The 20,700-nt window shown below is 36.2% G+C and overlaps 3 protein-coding genes across 3 annotated transcripts; 2 read left to right on the top strand and 1 right to left on the bottom strand.

Annotated features, from left to right (window-relative positions):
- The first annotated feature begins 422 nt into the window (after positions 1-422).
- LOC125214767 (protein NUCLEAR FUSION DEFECTIVE 4-like) lies at positions 423-2,564 on the top strand. The gene is made up of 2 exons (XM_048115912.2): positions 423-1,197; positions 1,282-2,564. Exons 1-2 carry the CDS (start codon positions 574-576, stop codon positions 2,413-2,415), a joined length of 1,758 nt encoding a protein of 585 aa, XP_047971869.2. The 5' UTR covers positions 423-573; the 3' UTR covers positions 2,416-2,564.
- A 2,803-nt stretch (positions 2,565-5,367) lies between these two features.
- LOC125214768 (serine/threonine protein phosphatase 2A 57 kDa regulatory subunit B' beta isoform-like) lies at positions 5,368-8,717 on the top strand. The gene is made up of 3 exons (XM_048115915.2): positions 5,368-5,639; positions 5,880-7,154; positions 8,040-8,717. The coding sequence occupies exons 2-3, from the start codon at positions 6,021-6,023 to the stop codon at positions 8,364-8,366; spliced, it is 1,461 nt and encodes a 486-aa protein (XP_047971872.2). The 5' UTR covers positions 5,368-5,639; positions 5,880-6,020; the 3' UTR covers positions 8,367-8,717.
- Positions 8,718-8,831: 114 nt separating this feature from the next.
- On the bottom strand, positions 8,832-10,725 carry LOC125209140 (putative pectate lyase 5). The gene is made up of 5 exons (XM_048108750.2): positions 10,577-10,725; positions 9,644-10,361; positions 9,371-9,562; positions 9,068-9,273; positions 8,832-8,979 (listed from the first exon to the last, which is right to left on the bottom strand). Exons 1-5 carry the CDS (start codon positions 10,723-10,725, stop codon positions 8,832-8,834), a joined length of 1,413 nt encoding a protein of 470 aa, XP_047964707.2.
- Between the last annotated feature and the right edge of the window lie 9,975 nt (positions 10,726-20,700).

The following is a 20,700-nucleotide window of genomic DNA, read 5'->3' as shown; positions in this document are numbered from 1 at the left end:
CTGTTACTATATTTTTCTTGATTTTTTTATCAACATAATCTATTACAAATATCAACATAATAACATGAGAATTTCAACACAACCACCCGAAAATATTAACACAAATTTATTGATTTTGCACATGCTAATATATTTTTCCTTATAAATCAATAAGAATTTTAACAAATATCAAAATTATTATTATTGTTATTTTAGAAAGTTACAAGATGACCAGAACTTAACCAATTCCTGTCAATATTCATTCTCAATATTCCTTTAATTTACAACAATATGTGAAGGATATATAATTATACACCTTGCAGTCAACTATTAAGTCATCCTCCAGATCACACCTCAGGCACCCCCCGCCCCCCTCCCATTATATCGGGTACACACTATAAATGACCCCACTTGCGCCACATATATATACAAGCCAAACATGCACATATAAGTACTACCATACTCATTCTCCAAATTAATGTTCTTGTCCTAGTTAGCGGCGATGCTCAAATAGGATATCTTCATCACTCATAAATCAAAATCCAAACACAAATTTCCATATCCATACCTTCTACATATTTATCCAACATAACCATGGTGGCCGCATCCAACGGAGGGGCTGATTTCGGCACCGCGGCCTTCGCGTCTCAGGTGATCACGGGGCGATGGTTCATGGTATTCGCCACCACCCTGATCATGGCCGCAGCAGGGGCCACCTACATGTTCGGCCTATACTCCCCAGAGATCAAAACATCTCTAGGGTACGACCAGACGACCCTCAACCTCCTCTCCTTCTTCAAGGACCTCGGGTCAAACGTCGGGGTCCTCGCGGGTCTCATCAACGAGGTGACCCCACCATGGGTGGTCCTCTCGATCGGCTCGGTCCTCAACCTCTTCGGCTACGTGATGATCTGGCTGGCCGTCACGCGCCGCATCGCCCGCCCCCAGGTGTGGCACATGTGCCTCTACATATGCATCGGCGCCAACTCGCAATCCTTCGCCAACACCGGCGCACTCGTGACCGCGGTCAAGAACTTCCCCGAGTCCCGGGGGGCCGTCCTCGGGTTACTCAAGGGGTTCGTTGGCCTCAGCGGCGCCATCATCACCCAGATCTACAACGCGGTCTACCACAACGACCCGAGAGCCCTCATCCTCCTCATCGGGTGGCTCCCTGCCGCCATCTCCTTCATCTTCCTCCGCACCATCCGCATCATCAAGGTAATTGATGATAAGATAAGAGGCGAGACTTATACAGTGGTTTCAGTTGTCTCGTATCTAAAATTCTTCTTTATTTGCCAATAGGTGGTCCGCATTCCCCACGAGCTCAAGGTCTTCTACAAGTTCCTCTACGTCTCCCTCGGCCTCGCCGGATTCCTCATGATCCTCATCATCCTCCAAAAGCAGCTCAACTTCACCCGCGCCGAGTTCATCATCAGCGCCGCCACCGTCGTCGGCCTCATCTTCCTCCCGCTCGCCATAGTCTTCAAAGAAGAACTCTACCTCCTCAACAAGAAAAGGCAAGATTCATCAAACCTCCCTTCACAAGTCCAAATCGTCGAACAAAAACCACCGCCGCCTCCACCGGCGGTGGCGGCACCACCACCGGAAAATCTGGAAATCTCATGCTGGAATCCGAAAAGCATGTTTAATCCACCGGCGCGAGGCGATGACTACACGATCCTCCAAGCGCTATTCAGCCTCGACATGCTTATTCTGTTCTTCGCGACGATTTGTGGCGTTGGCGGAACCCTAACCGCCATCGACAACCTTGGCCAGATCGGAGCGTCGCTAGGCTATCCGAAAAAGAGTATTAGCACATTTGTTTCGCTCGTGAGCATATGGAATTATCTCGGTAGGGTCGTTTCGGGGTTCGGATCGGAGCATTTTTTGAAGAAGTACAAATTTCCGCGGCCGATGATTCTGACTCTAACCCTCGTGATTTCATGCATTGGCCATTTGCTGATCGCGTTTGATGTTCCGAACGGGTTGTACGTGGCGTCCGTGATCATCGGGTTCTGCTTTGGGGCGCAGTGGCCGTTGCTGTTTGCGATCATTTCGGAGCTGTTCGGGCTGAAATACTACTCGACGCTTTATAATTTCGGGTCGGTGGCGAGCCCCATCGGGTTATACTTGCTGAATGTGAAGCTGACGGGGCATCTGTATGATAAGGAGGCGCTGAAGCAGCTTCGGGCTGCGGGTCGGTCTCGGGTTGAGGGGGAGGAGCTGAATTGCGATGGCGCGGTGTGTTTTAAGTTGGCGTTTTTGGTTATTGCGGCGGCGACGGCGTTCGGCGCGGTGGTTTCGCTCTTTCTGGTGGTGAGGACGAGGAAGTTTTATAAGAGTGATATTTATAAGAAGTTCCGGGAGGAGGCGGACGCGGCTGCCGACGAGATGGCGGTGGCTCCCGCCAACGGTAACGCCGTTGTTTCCAAGTAATACCTCTGTTTATGTGTATGAGAGAGAGAGAGAGAGAGAGAGAGTTTGATTTGATAATAGAGAAAGTATATAGAGAGATAGGGTTGAGAAATATTTCTGAAGATTGTTAATTTGTTCGCCCCAAATGGAATTTGATTCTTGCACCTGCATTTACATTTTCTTTGTAATTAATTTCGCATTTTTTTTTTCATATTCATAGTATAGTGTAGTACTTTTTCTTGAACATATTGCCATGAAATTCCCACTTGGTTTTTATCTCTCATAGTATAATTATCTCATTATAAGTAGAAGAAATCAATTTAATTTAATGACCGTTGGAGTATTAATTAATAGATCGAATCGGACTCGATTGATCTGATCCAAACTATTTATATATGATAAGTTTACACCGAAATATCTGTCCTTATTAAAACACAATCTGATGGGAACTCAATAATTTGTCAGATCTTTTGAGAACTATATTTAGATATTCACTCTGCAAGAAAACCAACTGTTGTACAGTAAGTTGAGGTCCCCCACTTTGAAATATGGGAATGAATGATTAATTTAAAGTTTTACTGTAATTCACAACTTAGTACTTTGACTAAGGAACACGATCAAGTCCAAATTTTGGAAACTATATCCACATACAGACCTATTATATTCTCATTTCTTTGTCTCTCTCCGATTTAAACCCCGACAAGTTTAATTTTATTATTACAATAAATATCAAGTGGGTGAATAAATGTCCCCTACTATATAGTTTGGTTGCTCGCACTAAATGTTCCTGTTGAGTATAAACTCATCTCACCTCGAGAGTTCTTGTTCAATCTCAATTAGCTTAAGATCTTGTGGGAAGTGATCTATAAATAACTCTGTGTGAGCTTGACCTAAAGCGCACAATATCAAATATCTGTTGCACTCGACAATCCGGATAAGTGTATCAGAGCTAGGTTAAGTGGGACTCAGGATGACTCAAGTTAGAGTCAGGCCTGTAAAGTCTCAATGTGTCGATTGCGTCTCTCTGTTCCCGATGTGATCTGGTTTTGGGGGGAGGGGGTTTGTTCAATACAAACTCCCGATGTGATCTGGTTTGTGGAGGAGGTTTGTTGAGTACAAACTCATCCCACATCAGGAGTTTGAAGAAAGTTGGAAGGTGTATATAATTTATGTTCAACCCTAGTTTGAGGAGAATGTTTATTGAGTATAAACTCATCCCACATCGGGAGTCTGAGGAAAGTTGGAAGGTGTATATAATTCCTATCCAACCCTAATTAGTTTGAGGCCTTTTGGGGAGTGACCCAAAAACAAATTCGTGCGGGTTTGACCAAAGCGGACAATATCAAACGTTTGTTGCAGTCGACAATCTGTGCAGTTCCACTGAGCGAGTTGTGTTACATGTAAACGAATGAATTTAAGAAGTACTATAAAATAAAGGATCGAGATGAAAAAGTTGATAAATATAAATCATATAATCATATATTAATATTGATTTGATAATAAAACTGAGAGTAACATGTATTGGTGGAATATGAATTGTATTTATTAAAAAATACTAATAAAAATAAAAGGATAAATTGTCAAATAAATCACGAAGAATGATCAAATTTTATCTGTCTAATACTTTTCAAAATCGGAAAAATAAATAATGAAATGTGAAATTTTCACAATTATCTCGTCGTTTCATTTTCTGGTGAATTACGCATAGATGTGACAATCAACAATCTGGGCAGTCCCACTGAGCGAGTTGTGTTACATGTAGACGAATGAATTTAAGAAGTACTATGACAATCAACAATCTGGGCAGTCCCACTGAGCGAGTTGTGTTACATGTAGACGAATGAATTTAAGAAGTACTATAAAAGAAAGGAGATGAAAAAGTTGATAAATATAAATCTTATAATCATATATTAATATTAATTGATAATAAAAATGAGAGTAACATATATTAGTGGAATATGATTTGTATTTATAAAAAAAATATTAATAAAAATAAAAAAGATAAATTGTCAAATAAATCACGAAGAATGGTCAAATTTTATTTGTCTAATATTTTTTAAAGTCTAAAAAATAAATAATGAAATATGAAAATTTCACAATTATCTCGTCTTTTCATTTTCTAGTGAATTATGCATAGATGTGACAATCGGGTTAAAACCTATGACATTTCTTATTTGATAATATTTGCTTATTTGGCAAATTTCTCAAAATAAAATGTTGCATTTACAAATTAGGTTTATAGAGTTGTGGGAACCCACGTTCTTAATGGGATTTAGTCCATCGGGATATATTAAATGGGCCGTCAAATATATTTGACTATTTGTTCTATAGTTATGGCAGCAAAGTTAATGAGCCTTAAAAAAAACATCTTTCCTTCAACAACAACGGTCTTTTTGAATTTCTGATCTTAGGAGCATATGTTTCACGCACAGTATCATGATTCATCTATTTTATTCACTTCGTTATACATCCCTAATTGCAATTTCATATATGAATCAAACATCTTGATTCGTTGAATTCATAGTGTTTTTATTCCTGATGGTTCAACTCTGTTTATTTTCGATTATAATTCTTGATTTAGTTACAGCCGGTTACAATGACTGAGTGACATGCAAATATTGGTTAATTTTAAATACAAATCCTTGCATAAATTACTATAATATAAGTTCGACAATAGTATAAATTTAGATTATGATTAGTATATATATTGATAAATGAAAATTATTTGCAACAACCACATTGTATACAACTGTTCAATAGGCTGGGTAAATACCTTATCTCAGATGGGTAAAATTAGGACAACATTTACCAAAAAAAAAATTGTTGTGAAATTTTTTTAAGAATATTATCCTCATACATTATCCCTATTTAATACATTTGACTTTTCTTTTCGTATATACTGGAACACTGAAAGTAGATAATATTAAAGGATAGAAGAAAATGAATACTGAAAAGGAAGCCGTGGAGAGCAGCAGCCACTACAATGGAAAATCAAATTTAATGGAAACCATATAAATAAAGATTTAAAGAAAAACAAAAAACTAAAAACAAGCCCTAAGCCCTCCATTTCCTCGTCGGCGGTGACTTAATTCAAATCATATCCGTTTCTTCTTCTTCTTCTACAGCCTCCGCCTCCGCCTCCGCAAAATTGGTGCTGCTTTGAGAGTGAAATTACTTTGATTTGCTCTCTAACTCGTGGATTCTGCAACGCGACACTGCTTTCTTAGTTCGACGGAACTGATCGGGTACTGGCTTTGTTCGCGGATTCCTAATCGGTTTTCCTAATTTCTCAAGTATTTCTCTGCTATTTTGTTTCTGTCCAACTGTTTGCGATTTTGCACAAGCACGGATAGTAGGGACGAGCATATTTTTCTACTTGATTCATACGGCAGAAGCGTTTCTATGTTGTTACCTGTTAGTTTTAGTAATTGATCATACCTTAATTAGGTTTCGAGATTGCGGGCCTGCTTTCATTGCTCTTGTAGTGGGAGTTACTGGAAGAGCAATTAAAATGTGAAGTTGAGTGTATGTGGGCGAATGAAGTAGTGTGATAGTTTGTAGCTTTAGGCGATTTCTGTTCCTGCAGTTTGTGTGATTTCTCTTTCCTGTTTGGGTTGAGGATCACAATGTTGAACAAGATAATGAAAAGGGGGCAGAGGAAGTCCTGGAAATCTGAAGCAATAGAGGCCCCCATATCCCAGTCGTCGTCTGCTTCTAGTGTGACTGTCAATCATGCGTCTCGACTGGCCTCTGCAACACCTCAGCATGTGACCCTTGCCAACATCCCGCTGAACCCGGGTACTGTTGATGTTTTGCCTATGTTGAGGGATGTTCCAATGGCTGACCGGCACAATCTATTCATTCGGAAACTTCAAATATGTTGTTTCCTATTTGATTTTACTGATCCGACTAAGTCTGTGCGGGAGAAGGAGATCAAGAGGCAAACTCTGGCAGAACTCGTTGACTTGGTGCAGTCGGGATCGTGTAAAATGAATGAGGTGATGCAGGAGGAATTGATGAAGATGATATCTGTGAATATTTTCCGGTGTTTGCCACCGGCTGCACATGAGAACACTGGCTCAGAGGGTGGAGATCCTGAGGAAGATGAGATGTTCATGGACCCTTCGTGGCCGCACTTGCAATTTGTATATGATTTGCTTTTAAAGTATGTGGTGTCATCAGAAACTGACACTAAGATTGCCAAGAAGTATCTTGACCACTCGTTCGTACTTAAATTGCTTGATTTGTTAGATTCAGAAGACATGAGGGAGCGGGAGTATTTGAAGACAATTCTTCACCGCATATATGGGAGATTTATGGTTCATAGACCCTTTATACGGAATGCGATAAACAACATTTTTTATCAGTTCATATTTGAGACCGAGAGGTACAGTGGGATTGCTGAGCTTTTGGAGATTCTCGGAAGTATAATTAATGGGTTTGCACTGCCAATGAAAGAAGAACACAAGTTGTTCCTTGTACGAGCACTTATTCCATTGCACAAGCCTAAATGTATTTCTTCATACCATCAGCAGTTGTCCTATTGTATAACACAGTTTGTTGAGAAGGATTACAGATTGGCTGATACTGTCATTAGAGGAGTGCTGAAGTTTTGGCCTGTCACAAACTGTGGTAAGGAAGTTCTCTTCCTTGGGGAACTAGAAGAGATTTTGGAGTTTACACAGTCTGCAGAGTTTCAGCGCTGCATGGTACCTCTGTTTAGACAAATTGGACGAAGCCTCACTAGCTCACATTTCCAGGTCTGAAGATCTTCCTGGACTTCGTGTATTTACATTGTAATATCTACTTAGAAAAGGGTTCTTTCAACTAGTTCTCTTTGATATATAGTGTTGCTACCATAATATTTTCACTTTCCAGAAGTAAATAACATCGATGAATGTTATTGTTTAAGCAGCAATGTCGGTGTAATATCAGGGAACATGACAGCTGATTAAGATGATTAGGTATAAGAAATACGAAACTGAAGTAGATAAGTGTCTTATCATGATGCGTGCAGTGGATATGTTTGCTCTCCTTATGGACTGAAGTGGACATCTGTAAAATCTGCTGTTGAATTTGTGCGCTGCTTACAACCCTTTTACTTCTGCTGGTTATAGTTTTATTGTGCACTAGGAGTTTCTTGTAGAGGTGTATATGGAATATGAAGAAGAGTAAGAATGAGTTGGGGGATGGGGGAGGTGAATTTACAATGTTCTGGTGGAGTTCTGAATTAATGTGAGTAGTTGAATATATATCAATGATCTTCCTCTCCTTGTGGTTCTAAAGGTTCATATAGAAACTTCATGACATACCATGCTATATGCTGTACAATGCTCTATGATTTGTGGCTGGGTTGTGAAGATTTGATATAGCAATTTTTAGGGTTCATTGCTCTATGAAAATATCTTTATTTGCTAACTCTTGCACATACACATCCAGAAGCATGTGTTTTGCCCATCTGCTTCCCTTAGATGTCATCTTCCCTTTGAGAATACTTTTCATTAGATGACAAGAGCATTTAAATGATTAGTGCAGTCTTAATTTTTGTTGAATTATTTACTTCTCTGTATGGTTGTTGTGATCCAATTCATTGTCTGCACACTCTTAAACCTCAATATTAACCGCCATGATTTCCTATTTGATAGGTAGCTGAACGGGCTCTTTTTTGGTGGAACAATGAGCACATAGTAAGTCTGATTGCAGAAAATCGGAGCGTTATTTTACCAATCATATTTGATGCCCTAGAAAAGAACATACGAGGCCACTGGAATCAGGCAATCATTGGCTTGAGCTCCAATGTCAGGAGAATGTTTCTAGAGATGGATCCCGAGTTATTTGAAGAATGTCAGATGCAGCATGACGAAAAGCAAGCAAGAGATGGAGAATTTAAACGCAATCGTGAGTTAACTTGGAAGAAACTGGAAGAGGTTGCTTCTCAAGTTACTGGTGAAGAAAGCATGATCGTCATTTAGTGGAATTGAAAAACATACAGCTGAGGATGATTGTGAAACAATTTCGCAGTCAGTGGCAAAGCTCCTTCACTTCTTAAGAAGTAGGAGCAACTCATGGGAAACAAAATGCTTGGAAGGAAAAAGCTGGAAAAATTGAGGTCAGTATGCTACTCTGCTTCACTCAACAAATGCCATTCTCTTGTGCTTGTGCTTTGCAACATTTCATTTTATTTTCCATCCTAATAATGATAGTTTTTGTAATCTATAATTATTTTCTGGTTTTTGTATTTCTAAACTTAAAATCAAGCTATGAGGCTTCTGATGAAAGAATGTATGCCCCTTTTTTTTTGGCGATTATTCAAATTTCAACTACTTGTCTCATTTGTTAACTTTTGCAACTGGTTTAGATTCAGGAATCAAACGATTGTCCCCACAAACATGGTTTTTTTTGCATGCACCTCAATATATAAAAATGAATGATGTTGATCATAGAAATCCACCAGCAATGGTGGAGGAGATATACAGTATAAGAATAATTAGGGAAGACAGAAACAAATTGCTGGGCAGTGATGACTCTCTCTGGGCTGCGCCTGTAAACGTGATGGAGCCACCACCATATGATACACCGGTGTCCCTGAATTATAATTTCATCAGAAAAAAATTCACAAATTCTGCCGTGTCTTGTGAAAGATGCAAAGATTCATGTGTGTATGTGTGTGTACCTTGTGCCACCAAGAACACCGGCATTCATGGTTAGTTGGTCGATTTGGTTAACCGATATAGGGTCGAAGCTTGAGGCCTTGGCATACTGCGGCTTAGCCCCATCACCGGATGGCACGAAGAATGCACCGTTCAACATCAGGTCCCCATTCGACCTCCAATTCCAGTTGGCCCACTCCCCCTCACTGGCATCCTCATGTTTTGTCACCTATTGTACCGCATACACACAATGTAGCATGCATATGTTTAAATTTGCACAAAATAAATGGCAGAAAATTCAACCAGCAATGTAAGCAGCATTGTACCTCCTTAACATTATGATCATCTGATGCAGTGAAGCGATTACCCTCGCTATTCACAGTCGGGTTAGCACTTCCTCCAATCGCGTACATTTTCCACTTATAATAGTCGTTGTTCACCACGTGGATGTAGCCCCTCCTCACCCTCGGCAACCTCTGGACGAGCCCCTTTCCAAACCGGTTGAATGCTATAGTGACCTACACAAACAAGTCTCTGTCATCAGTTTCACATCAAGAATTCAAAAGGAACAGATTGTATTGTTTTGCAAAAGAACCAACCTGCATCCCCGAGTCGGGCAAGAACTTATCATCATGCCCGAGCAGCATGGCCTTGTCGTGATCAGACAAATAGTTATTCGACACAGTAATAGCTGTAGATCCCACGGTGATATCTACCAATCCATCAGTGCAATGTGACAACGTGCAATGATCAATCCATATGTTCCTTGAACCAAAGATTGTTATGCCATCACCATCCGATACCCCCCTGTGGCCAAAATGTGTGGTGCTTGACCTAATATTAGTGTTCCCAGACGGCATACAGTTGTACACACGCACGTTGTGGATGATGATGTTGCTGACATACTGCAATGTGAGGCATCCATTCCCCGTGATCTGCACATTGGCACCACGGCCATCTATGGTCTTGTGGCTGTTGAAGATGAGCTCATGCTTTAGCTTGATGACCATGTTTGAGTTGAAGATGATCCAGAGGGGCTCTTCTTGGATGACAGCATAGCGAAGGGTGCCAGGGGTCGGGCTGACTGTGTCGTGATCAGAGGAGTCCGTTACCACATAGAAATGACCCCCTTTGCCCCCCATTGCACCCTGCCCGAAGCCAATGGCGCAGTCAGCCAGCCGTTGTCGGTTGTTTCCCCAGTTGGGGTCGCAGCGCCAGCAGTCATCTATGGGGTTTCCAGTCAGGCACTGTGACTGTGCCTTGCTCAAGGGGGTTTCAAGAATTTGGCGACGTTTCGATATGGATTCATTCACACTCCTGTCATGAATTTAACATAATATTAAGTACTATGAGATAATGCAATGTTTCATGTAATTATAAAATCACGCAACAAATATATGCATGAACTATAACTGAAAATATGAAATCTCATAAATAATGTAATTCTTCAAAAGTAACAATTTATTTTATAGTAGTAGTAGTTTATAGTAGTTGATAAAGTGCACATATTTGAGTGTTGTGTGTGTGTTTACCTTGTGACTTGTAGAGCCACAAAATCAGGATTAGGGTGGTGATGAGAGAGGGTAAGGTTGAAGAAAGTGGTTGCTCCAACAGAGAAAGGTAAAACAAGGCGAAGCAGCAGCAGCAGCAAGATAATGTAGGTGTGATCAGGAAACACCATCTTTGAAATTGGAAGCATGAATTTTAGGAACCCGGAACACTAATTACTGATTTATTGAAAAGGTATTTTATAAATTACCTCATAATGAATTCAAATATGACAATCTAGCCTTCGATACCTAACAACATATACCAATATTACATTAATTCATTCAAATAAGATCTCTCCTAATTTTAGGAACACGAACACTAATTACAATGAGACGATTTACTGAATCCTTACAATGAGGGGGTTTTTATAATGAATAAAAAGTTAATTTTAAAGATCACCTAATAATGAATTGAAATATGGTAATATGTACTTATTCAATAACTAAATTGAGAAGTCATATTTTTTTATTTACATTTCCTTTCTTTAAAAGTAGAATTAATTAGAAGGAAAGAAGGTAAATTTGAAAAAGGTACCATACTTACCAATTTCTATTGGCGAATGAACTTTCGTAAAAAATAATAAATATGGTAACTATTTGTATTTCTTATGGAGTAGGAGTACTATAGATACCTCTTCCCATGTTCATATATTTATAAGTTGTGGAGTAACTAATAGAATCACCCTAACCCTCAATATTGTACTTAGTGATCAAAGGCTAGATCAATGGCCTTGCAATGGGTAGTGGCAATCATGGTCCTCCTCCTCCTCATGATGACACGGAAGAGGCTAACTGGCATGGCCCGGAGTCTCCTTGTTGTGGTGCCCTTGTGCCTCTTCCTGGTCCTGGCAGTACGAGACTCGACCCACCTGCCTGCAGCTCGATTGGTGCTCGCCATCGGAGCGCTTCAACCACCAGAAATCCATCATCAAATTGCACCTCCTCATCGCATCGCTGCTCTTCTTCTACTGGCTTCTTTACTCCACCATCGTCAACATCAACACCAAGATACAGAATCAGAACCGGGACTCGTGATCATTCGGAATTCAATGAAATTTCCGAATCAAAATTTTGTTTGATTCTTTCACTCTTTTATTTTTACGTATTAGTCTTTTTATTTTTTGCGATTTATTTTCTATCAAAATCTTTTCATATGCTGTAACAACATTTTTTATAAATAGTGTAATTTTCTGACATGAGTAAATTTTTAATTAAATTTCATATGTTTAGAGATACAGGTGAATAAATAAAAACTACAGAGCTAGAATATAAATAAATAAATAAAAGTGAAAAGTTGAGAGTCAATTTTAACTCCTCTCTTGGAATTTTAATGTTTTAAAAAGTTCACTAAATTTTGACGTATGATGATGATCAGTCTTTTATTATTGGTTACTTATTAAACTTAGAGGTTGTTGATTTTCAATTAATTGTGACTACTGTTGTTAGTTAAAATTCCCACTTATGAGATTTACTGATTTCTTGTAAAGGCAATGGTTTTGATAATAAATAAAAAAGTTAATTTTAAAGTTCAACTAATAATGATTTCAAATATGATAATCCATTTTCAGTTTCTCACATATTAACTAAACCACTATTATATTAGTAACATACACACACAATTTATTTTCTAATTAAAAGCATCACCCAAAAACTACAAAATATTTACCGGCTCAAGCTTCAAATTTAATTTTCACCAAAATATCAATTTTCAACATATTGTATGCTATTATTCCTATATACGATTAGACATTAGTGATTCCTGCTTCTAAGTTAATTCCCTCTCATTTTTATTTATTATAATACTGTAGGATATTATTTATCATCATATATTCAAGATTACATAATTGAATATAAATAAAGCAAGATCTTCAAACATCATGTATTTCACGTATTAACCATAAATATAATGGATCGAAAACTTACCTTTATGATCCATAGCGGAAGCGATTGGGGAAGACGGAGAGAACTTCCTCGGACTTTCTTTGGCGTAGTAGCGCAGCTCCAACTCCAAGGATTTGTTTCTCTCTCTTTCCCTCGTTTATGTGTTCTCTTAATGTGTGTGATTTGATGGGATCACCACACTTGTATATATAGGCAGAGAGAGGACAAACCCTAATTATAAAACCCTAAAAGCCCTTTCCATCAAAGTGGCTATTTTAAAATGATTAATGGGAGCAATATCTTTTTACCAATATAACCGACTAATTGAATCACATCTAATGGAATTAATTCTTTGAAATCCCAACCATATGATTCTGTACTTGAATCGCTAATTAATTGGTAAATATGCATTATATATATGTATAAATATTCCTATTTCCTTAATAATAATAGTCAATACTTAATGACTAATTATGACGTTAATTTAGGGAATATGTATTCATATATATTATTGCTAGTCCCTTTCTATTTCCATTCCAATTAATACAATAATTAATTGATAGCTAATTAATTAGGGAAAATGTGTCTTATACCAAATATATGTATTATACTAAATTCCAATTCTATTTAGGATTCTATCACATGTCACATATGTGAGACACAAAACTTACATTCTCTCACTTGGCGAACATGTGGGACACAAAGCTTTCGATTCTCTCACTTGTCACACTTGACAGAGCCACAGTAAAATAGACATAGTAAACATAAGGCGCGCATAATATTGGACTTTATAAATACTTTCATCATTGGCAAACATAAGTATTATATTAGAGAGACTACTAATGCGGGTCATGGCGGGCGTATATCATTCAAGCGATATAGTTCCTTCCATGTATCACATCACCAATATCCACTCTAATATAATCTATAAGTGACACCGCGTCCGTAATTGTCTTATTTCAAGACCTCCTGCATTAATACTAAAAACGTACATATGCATATCAAATAATAAGTATATGCAGGAAAAGCAGAAACAATTTTATTGAATTCAAAATATCTATAACTTAAGTGTCTGAACCAACATGGAAACATAAAGATTAGACGTTTCCATACCCAAGACCCATTCTGTTAACTTATTCCATAAATGTCTTAGGCGGTAACACCTTAGTCAATGGATCAGCAACCATAAGTTGTGTGCTTATATATTATATAGATATTCTTTGTTCCCAAACTTCATCTTTCACGACAAGAAACTTTAATTCCATGTGTTTAGCTCCTTGAATACTTGTCATACTTACAGAAAGATACGATTGCACTATCATCACAATATAATTTCAACGGCTTGGATATTGAGGAGACAATACCAAGGCCTGAAATAAAATTTTGCAATCATTAATGCTTCAAAGCAAACCATAAATTTAGCTTTAATGGAAATCCAATAATTTCTAGTTGATCAGATTTCCGTAATGTGAGCATAAAATCTTTTGTTCACTTTAAGTATCTCATTATTATCTTTGCAGTTCTCCAATGTTCAACACCAGGGTTACTTTGGTAACGGCCTAGCATTCCAACTGCAAAGCTGATGTCTGGTCTAGTACAGACTTGAACATACATCAAACTTCCCACAATAGATGCATAAGGAATATTTTCCATATCCTTACGTTCCAATTCAGTTTTTGGACATTGATCCAAACTGAATTTGTCACCTTTATGAATTTGAACAACACTTGGAGAACAAGCACTCATGTCATATCTCTCTAAAAGATTCGATCTATGTAGCTTTTATGAGACAATCCAAGAGTCCACGTGATTGATCACAAGATATTTCTATCATATGACATAGGATGTCTCACACATATCTTTTATGTTGATTTTTTTTTTTTTTTTTTTTTTTTTTTTTTTTTTTTTAGAGAGATAATTTTAGTGCATGTAGTAATCCAATGTCACTATTAGCAAGCAATATATCATCAACATACAAAACCAAAAATATGAACTTGCTCCCACTAACCTTGAGGTATATACATCGATCAATAATGTTTTCTTTAAAACCAAAAGCAGTAATAGTGTAATGGAATTTAAAATACCATTGTCGAGAAGCTTGTTTCAGTCCATAAATTGATGTCTTAAGTTTGCAGACTAAAAATTTTCATTCCATTTCTTAATGAAGTCTTCAGGTTGTTTCATGTAGACTTCTTCTTACAAATCACCATTTAGAAAAGCAGTTTTTCACATCCATTTGATGTAGTTCCAAGTCGAAATGGGCTACAAGTGCCAAAATGATTCTAAGTGAGTCCTTCTTTGATACTTGAGAGAAAGTCTCTTTATAATCAATGCTATCTTTTATGAGTATAACCTTTGGCAACAAGTCTGGCTTTAAATCGTTTCATTAAACCATTTATGTCGAATTTGGTCTTGAAGACCCATTTACACCCAATATACTTTTGTCTATCAGGTAATTCGACAAGGTCCCAGACTCTATTACAATCCATAGATTTTAACTCTTTCATCATGCATCAATCCATTTATTAGAATTATTACACTTAATGGCTAGTGAATATGAAACTGGATCATTACGTATTCATATATCACATTCGGATTCTTGGAGATATGCCACACAGTCATCAGAAATGACCACATTCATTCTCATTAAGAAAACATTAATGACACTTCTAGAGATGCTTCTTCCACACCTATGTTCAATGAACTTGGCATCATCATTAGCCATTCAAATGTTCAATATTGTTAGGCTATTCAACAATATTTGGCACACTTAATTCTTAAGGAAATGAGGGAAGAGGAAAATCTACCCTTATTTCACTAATGACCACATTATGAGTGTTAAAACTCCCACTGATCTCACCATTCTCAAAGAATCATATATTTCCAGTTTCCATAATTCTCATGTTATCATTAGGATAATAAAACCTTTACCCTTTGGATTTATCTAGTAACCTATAAAGTAACCACTAACTGTCTAAAATTCAATTTCTTTTCTTGCGAAGAGTATACTCTAGTTTCCGCTGGACAGCCCCAAACATGAAGGTGCTGCAACTAGGTTTTTCTATGTGTCCAAAGTTCATAAGGGGTCTTTGGAACAGCCTTAATAGAAACCCGGTTTAATACATAAATAGCCATTCTAAGAGCATAAATTCACAACGATATGGGTAAGGTGGAATTAACATACTTCTAACCATTTCCATGAGAGTTCGGTTTCGTCTCTCAGCAACATCATTCTACTGGGACGTATTTGGTATAGTGTATTAAGCACAAATGCCATGCTTTTCTAAGTATTTGGCAAAAGGTCCATGTAATTGACTTATTTTAGTGGTACGACCATAAAATTCACCACCTCTATCAGATCGAATAATTTTCACCTTTCTATTTAATTGCCTTTCAACCTCAGTCATAAAATGGTCAATTGTGCCTGAGATTTTTCTTGCAATAAATAAATCCATAACGCGAAAAAATCGTTAATAAAAGTGATAAAATATTTTTCTCCACCAAAAGTCGAGACATCAAAAGGTCCGCAAATATTTGTATGTATAATTTTATGGAGCTCATTGCTTCTTGTGGCATTTTTACTATTGTGTTTGGTTTGTTTATACTTAATACAATCCACACAAACGGTAATGCTTTGTAAAGTCTAAATTCGAATGAATATTATCCTTTGTAAGCCTCTTAATTCTTTCACTAGAAGTATGATCCAGTTCCTTTATGCCATAAGAATGATAAATTCGAATGAATATTATCCTTTAGACGCTCCTTCGGTTGCAATGTGAGCATGAGATGCACCCATTCCATACTTCTTCATCTTATGCTTCTCCTAGACCAATACGTTTCCCAATTCTTTAAGAGTCCACTAATCTTTTATAGTGAATCAATTTGGAATGGTCCATATTGAGGAGGTAAGGAAATTAGGGTCAATTGGACAAGGAAATCCTCATTCACCTATAATCCTAATTTCAGCTTAGAAGTGATGTTATTTATGTCCATCACATGCTCGTACATAGTCCGAGAACTATTATATTGCATGCTCATGAGATCCTTCATAAGTTTTCCTGCAATAGATTATATGCAGTTGTGAAGCGATCCTCAACATTCTGCAAACATTCTTTTGCAATGTCAGTTGTTGAGAGACTTTATCTGCAACGAACATTCTAATGAACTGTAAACTTAGTCCTGTTAGATTTTTCCCTAGTATTATGGGTAATCAACCAACTACTTTGATCATAAAATAATTGGTTTATCATTCAACACTGTTAGGTCCTAGTCCATTACTTCAAGAGTGAACTTAAGTTTCTCTTTCCATTCAGAGAAGTTAGTTCCATTAAGTGCGGGGAAATTTGAGATAAACATACTAGTAGCAAAAAATATATGTTTTTTTACATTATAAGAGCAATTAAGAAATGAATGCTCACATATAAAAGCTTTGAATAATAACACGAACATTAATTTGAAAACCCATATCATGAGGCAATTATGAAAACTCCTTTGGGTAGTCTTCATACAATAATAAAAATCATGCTCCATATCTCGGTTCAATAATTGAGTAATAATAAATTGGCGTTACCTTTGGGTAATCGACACCAATTTAAATTATTAACTCCATTAGTGTTAATTATGTCACAAAGACTATTTCCTTTGGGAATCTAGACCTTACAACAAACAAACTATTTAGATGATGAATAGCCACAACAAGCATGATGATTAATTGCATACATAGATTTTTCATATTAACTTGATTATAAACTCTTCTCATTTTACCTCACTTTGGTGATTGCAAAATAAACATAATATAATCAAGAATGTATAGCGATTAATTGCTTAAGCAGATTTTCACTTAATTTGATTATAAACTATTATTTTACCTCACTTTGGTGATTGTAAAATAAACATAATATAATCAAGAACATATAGAGATTAATTGCTTAAACAAATTATAATATGAGTTTGATTATAGACTCTCCTTATTTTGCTTCACTTTGGTGATTGCAAAATAAACATAATATAATCAAAATACATGTTAAAACGAGAATTGAATTATGTAATCATTCATTCCACCGTTCCGGTAGATTCATAATCATAAGACATTTAATTGAAATCTCAATTCATCAATGCATATATTCAAACTCAATTTACATAAAGTATATACACAATCAAAATACCCAAATCAATTCCATATATATAAATAGAATCAATATGGAAACAATATATTTCAAAGTATAATCATACAAAATAAACAATCTTTAATTGATAAAGAGATTAACTATATATCACAGTTCACGAACAATGCATATTAAAACATAATTAAAACATAATTATTACCTTTCCTTTCATCCACTCTCTCGATGCGTGCAGAGACAATGCATATTAAAACATAATTATTTAATGTGATAAACAAAACAGAGACGAAAGAATGAAATCCATAGACGTAATAATCAATACATAATTGCTCAATTAGGCATATGAATTCATTTTTAAAGTCACGTAATTCATGAATTGGATTCAGAATTCATACTATGCCAACATATTAAAATCACCGATTCATTCATAGCAATTTATTAAAATAAATTCACAAATATGGTTTTCAATCATACGAAAATGCATGAGTTCTCAACCATGCTCTGATACCACATGTAGGATATTATTTATCATCATATATTCAAGATTACATAATTGAATATAAATAAAGCAAGATCTTCAAACATCATGTATTTCACGTATTAACCATAAATATAATGGATCGAAAACTTACCTTTATGATCCATAGCGGAAGCGATTGGGGAAGACGGAGAGAACTTCCTCGGACTTTCTTTGGCGTAGTAGCGCAGCTCCAACTCCAAGGATTTGTTTCTCTCTCTTTCCCTCGTTTATGTGTTCTCTTAATGTGTGTGATTTGATGGGATCACCACACTTGTATATATAGGCAGAGAGAGGACAAACCCTAATTATAAAACCCTAAAAGCCCTTTCCATCAAAGTGGCTATTTTAAAATGATTAATGGGAGCAATATCTTTTTACCAATATAACCGACTAATTGAATCACATCTAATGGAATTAATTCTTTGAAATCCCAACCATATGATTCTGTACTTGAATCGCTAATTAATTGGTAAATATGCATTATATATATGTATAAATATTCCTATTTCCTTAATAATAATAGTCAATACTTAATGACTAATTATGACGTTAATTTAGGGAATATGTATTCATATATATTATTGCTAGTCCCTTTCTATTTCCATTCCAATTAATACAATAATTAATTGATAGCTAATTAATTAGGGAAAATGTGTCTTATACCAAATATATGTATTATACTAAATTCCAATTCTATTTAGGATTCTATCACATGTCACATATGTGAGACACAAAACTTACAAATACATCATTAATTTATATGCCAATGGTAGAAGCAAGATCAAACAACAATTTCATTGTCTATGAGAATCGATCAGCACCAAATAAGATTAGTTAGATCTTTCATATCCTGGTTAGTAGTATTTAAATAGTAAAAGAATAGATTATATCAAATCAAAAGGCTTACTTGCACATTATACCTATTCACATAACAAGATTTTGTTAGTTTTAAAAACCATACATCTTCATTTCTAAATAAAGCAAGATCTCAAACTGTATTATTTATTGATTTGGAGGATGAAATGAGTTACAATATTCACCAAATAGCCTCTCTTTCCCCCAAAATATAAACGCCATCGTCTTTTACTATCCAAGTACACATATTGCCGGGACACTGGTCTAGTCTCTCATTTGAGTCATAAGATTTAAAACTTGTATGTTTGAAACCAGCTTGAATGTAACATGAGAATACAGTATTATCGAAGAAGGAATTACAGAAACTCCAACTATACTCCTCCCCTCGAGAGAGTGTGTGCACCCCAAGATCATCGTGAGCAGATCGGCAATGCAGTTGCAAGACTGGAGATGAAGATGATAGGCTGTTATGTACTTTAACAACAACTTTAGGAGTGAAGATAGTACACTTGCTTTTTGCAACCTCAATGCTTCCTATTATCAAAACAATTAATAGGATAGCTTTTTGGAATTTGGTATTGTAATCCATGGCTCACGATGTATTGTAGTAGTATATGATGATCGAATGAGGTCGTTGTAATTTTTTTTTACATTGGGGTCTAATTTATAGTGGTGAAAGTAATGTATACTATCACCCATTTACAGAGGAAATCACATGAACATAATTTTAACCACTTAATAAGGGTGCATTTAGTGAATACATTGAGCTATAATTGGAAATTTGTATAAATATAGAAGGGTGAGTAACAACCAAGTGACCATGTTATGTACTATTGTCTATAAAAAATCACAATGCATCTAAAAGTAGATAGGCAGTTAGTTACATTGTTGGTCAAATTCAGCATGACATATATAACTTCACGTATTAAAATTACTAATTAATTTGCAGATACATTAAATAACAGATGATTCAAGAAAACTAAGTATTAATTGGTGTGGTACACTCATGATCACACACACATTTAGCATAACAATATGTATTAAGTAGTAATATGAGAGTAACCGTAGAACTTCAGATCTCATCTTTCATATTGATTCAAATCCATTCCTTTTTTGTTATCTGCAAAAGTAATGGAATTAGCAAAACGAGCGGTTTCGACCTTTCTATGTTTCCGAAGCTACTTCCATATTTTCTTTTTTTATTCAAATTTTATTCCCTTTCATATTTTACATTTCTTTCTAATCTTTTTTCTACTTTATTTTTTTCCTACTTTGTGTTCTCTCTGATTAATCTTTAAACATCAATTTTTTAAATTTTGTATCCAAAAATTGTTTCAACTAGCTTGGACAGAGAGAGTACATGAATAATTAAATTTGACATTTGGAGTTTGAAATATGATTGTGCTCGCAAGTCTAGGGTTCAAGAGTTAATTTTTGTCTACGAAACTTCAGACAAGATATTCACAAATCAATTTAGTATTTCAGGCTCCAAGACGACGATGATACATAGAAGTCGGTTTTCATGTTTCAAGCTCTGTATAAGATTATGCTCCCAAGCTAGTTTTCGGTATTTTGAGATTTAAACGTGTATATGCTCCCAAGTTAGTTCTTATTTTTTCAGAGATGCAGACAATTCTAATTATTTAAATTACTCCCTCCGGCCTACAGAAATCGTAGGTTATTTGGGGACGACACGGATTTTAATTTGTAATTAGTAAAGTCAGTAA

The sequence above is a fragment of the Salvia hispanica genome, chromosome 3 (genome assembly GCF_029641045.1).
Source record: "Salvia hispanica isolate PSC_SH4W2 chromosome 3, Shi_PSC_v1, whole genome shotgun sequence".
NCBI classification, from domain to species: Eukaryota; Viridiplantae; Streptophyta; class Magnoliopsida; order Lamiales; family Lamiaceae; genus Salvia; species Salvia hispanica.
The sequence above is the reverse complement of the archived record's forward strand: the minus strand, read 5'-3'. Positions and strand labels throughout refer to the sequence as shown.

Excerpts from the sequence above, each read along its gene's own strand:
- LOC125214767 (XM_048115912.2), top strand. The coding sequence starts at position 574 with ATGGTGGCCGCATCCAACGGAGGGGCTGATTTCGGCACCGCGGCCTTC. Across the intron at positions 1,198-1,281 it reads GCACCATCCGCATCATCAAG|GTGGTCCGCATTCCCCACGA; the intron begins GTAATTGATGAT and ends ATTTGCCAATAG.
- LOC125214768 (XM_048115915.2), top strand. The coding sequence starts at position 6,021 with ATGTTGAACAAGATAATGAAAAGGGGGCAGAGGAAGTCCTGGAAATCT. Across the intron at positions 7,155-8,039 it reads TCACTAGCTCACATTTCCAG|GTAGCTGAACGGGCTCTTTT; the intron begins GTCTGAAGATCT and ends CCTATTTGATAG.
- LOC125209140 (XM_048108750.2), bottom strand. The coding sequence starts at position 10,725 with ATGGTGTTTCCTGATCACACCTACATTATCTTGCTGCTGCTGCTGCTT. Across the intron at positions 9,563-9,643 it reads TGCCCGACTCGGGGATGCAG|GTCACTATAGCATTCAACCG; the intron begins GTTGGTTCTTTT and ends TTGTTTGTGTAG. Across the intron at positions 8,980-9,067 it reads GGTGTTCTTGGTGGCACAAG|GGACACCGGTGTATCATATG; the intron begins GTACACACACAT and ends ATTATAATTCAG.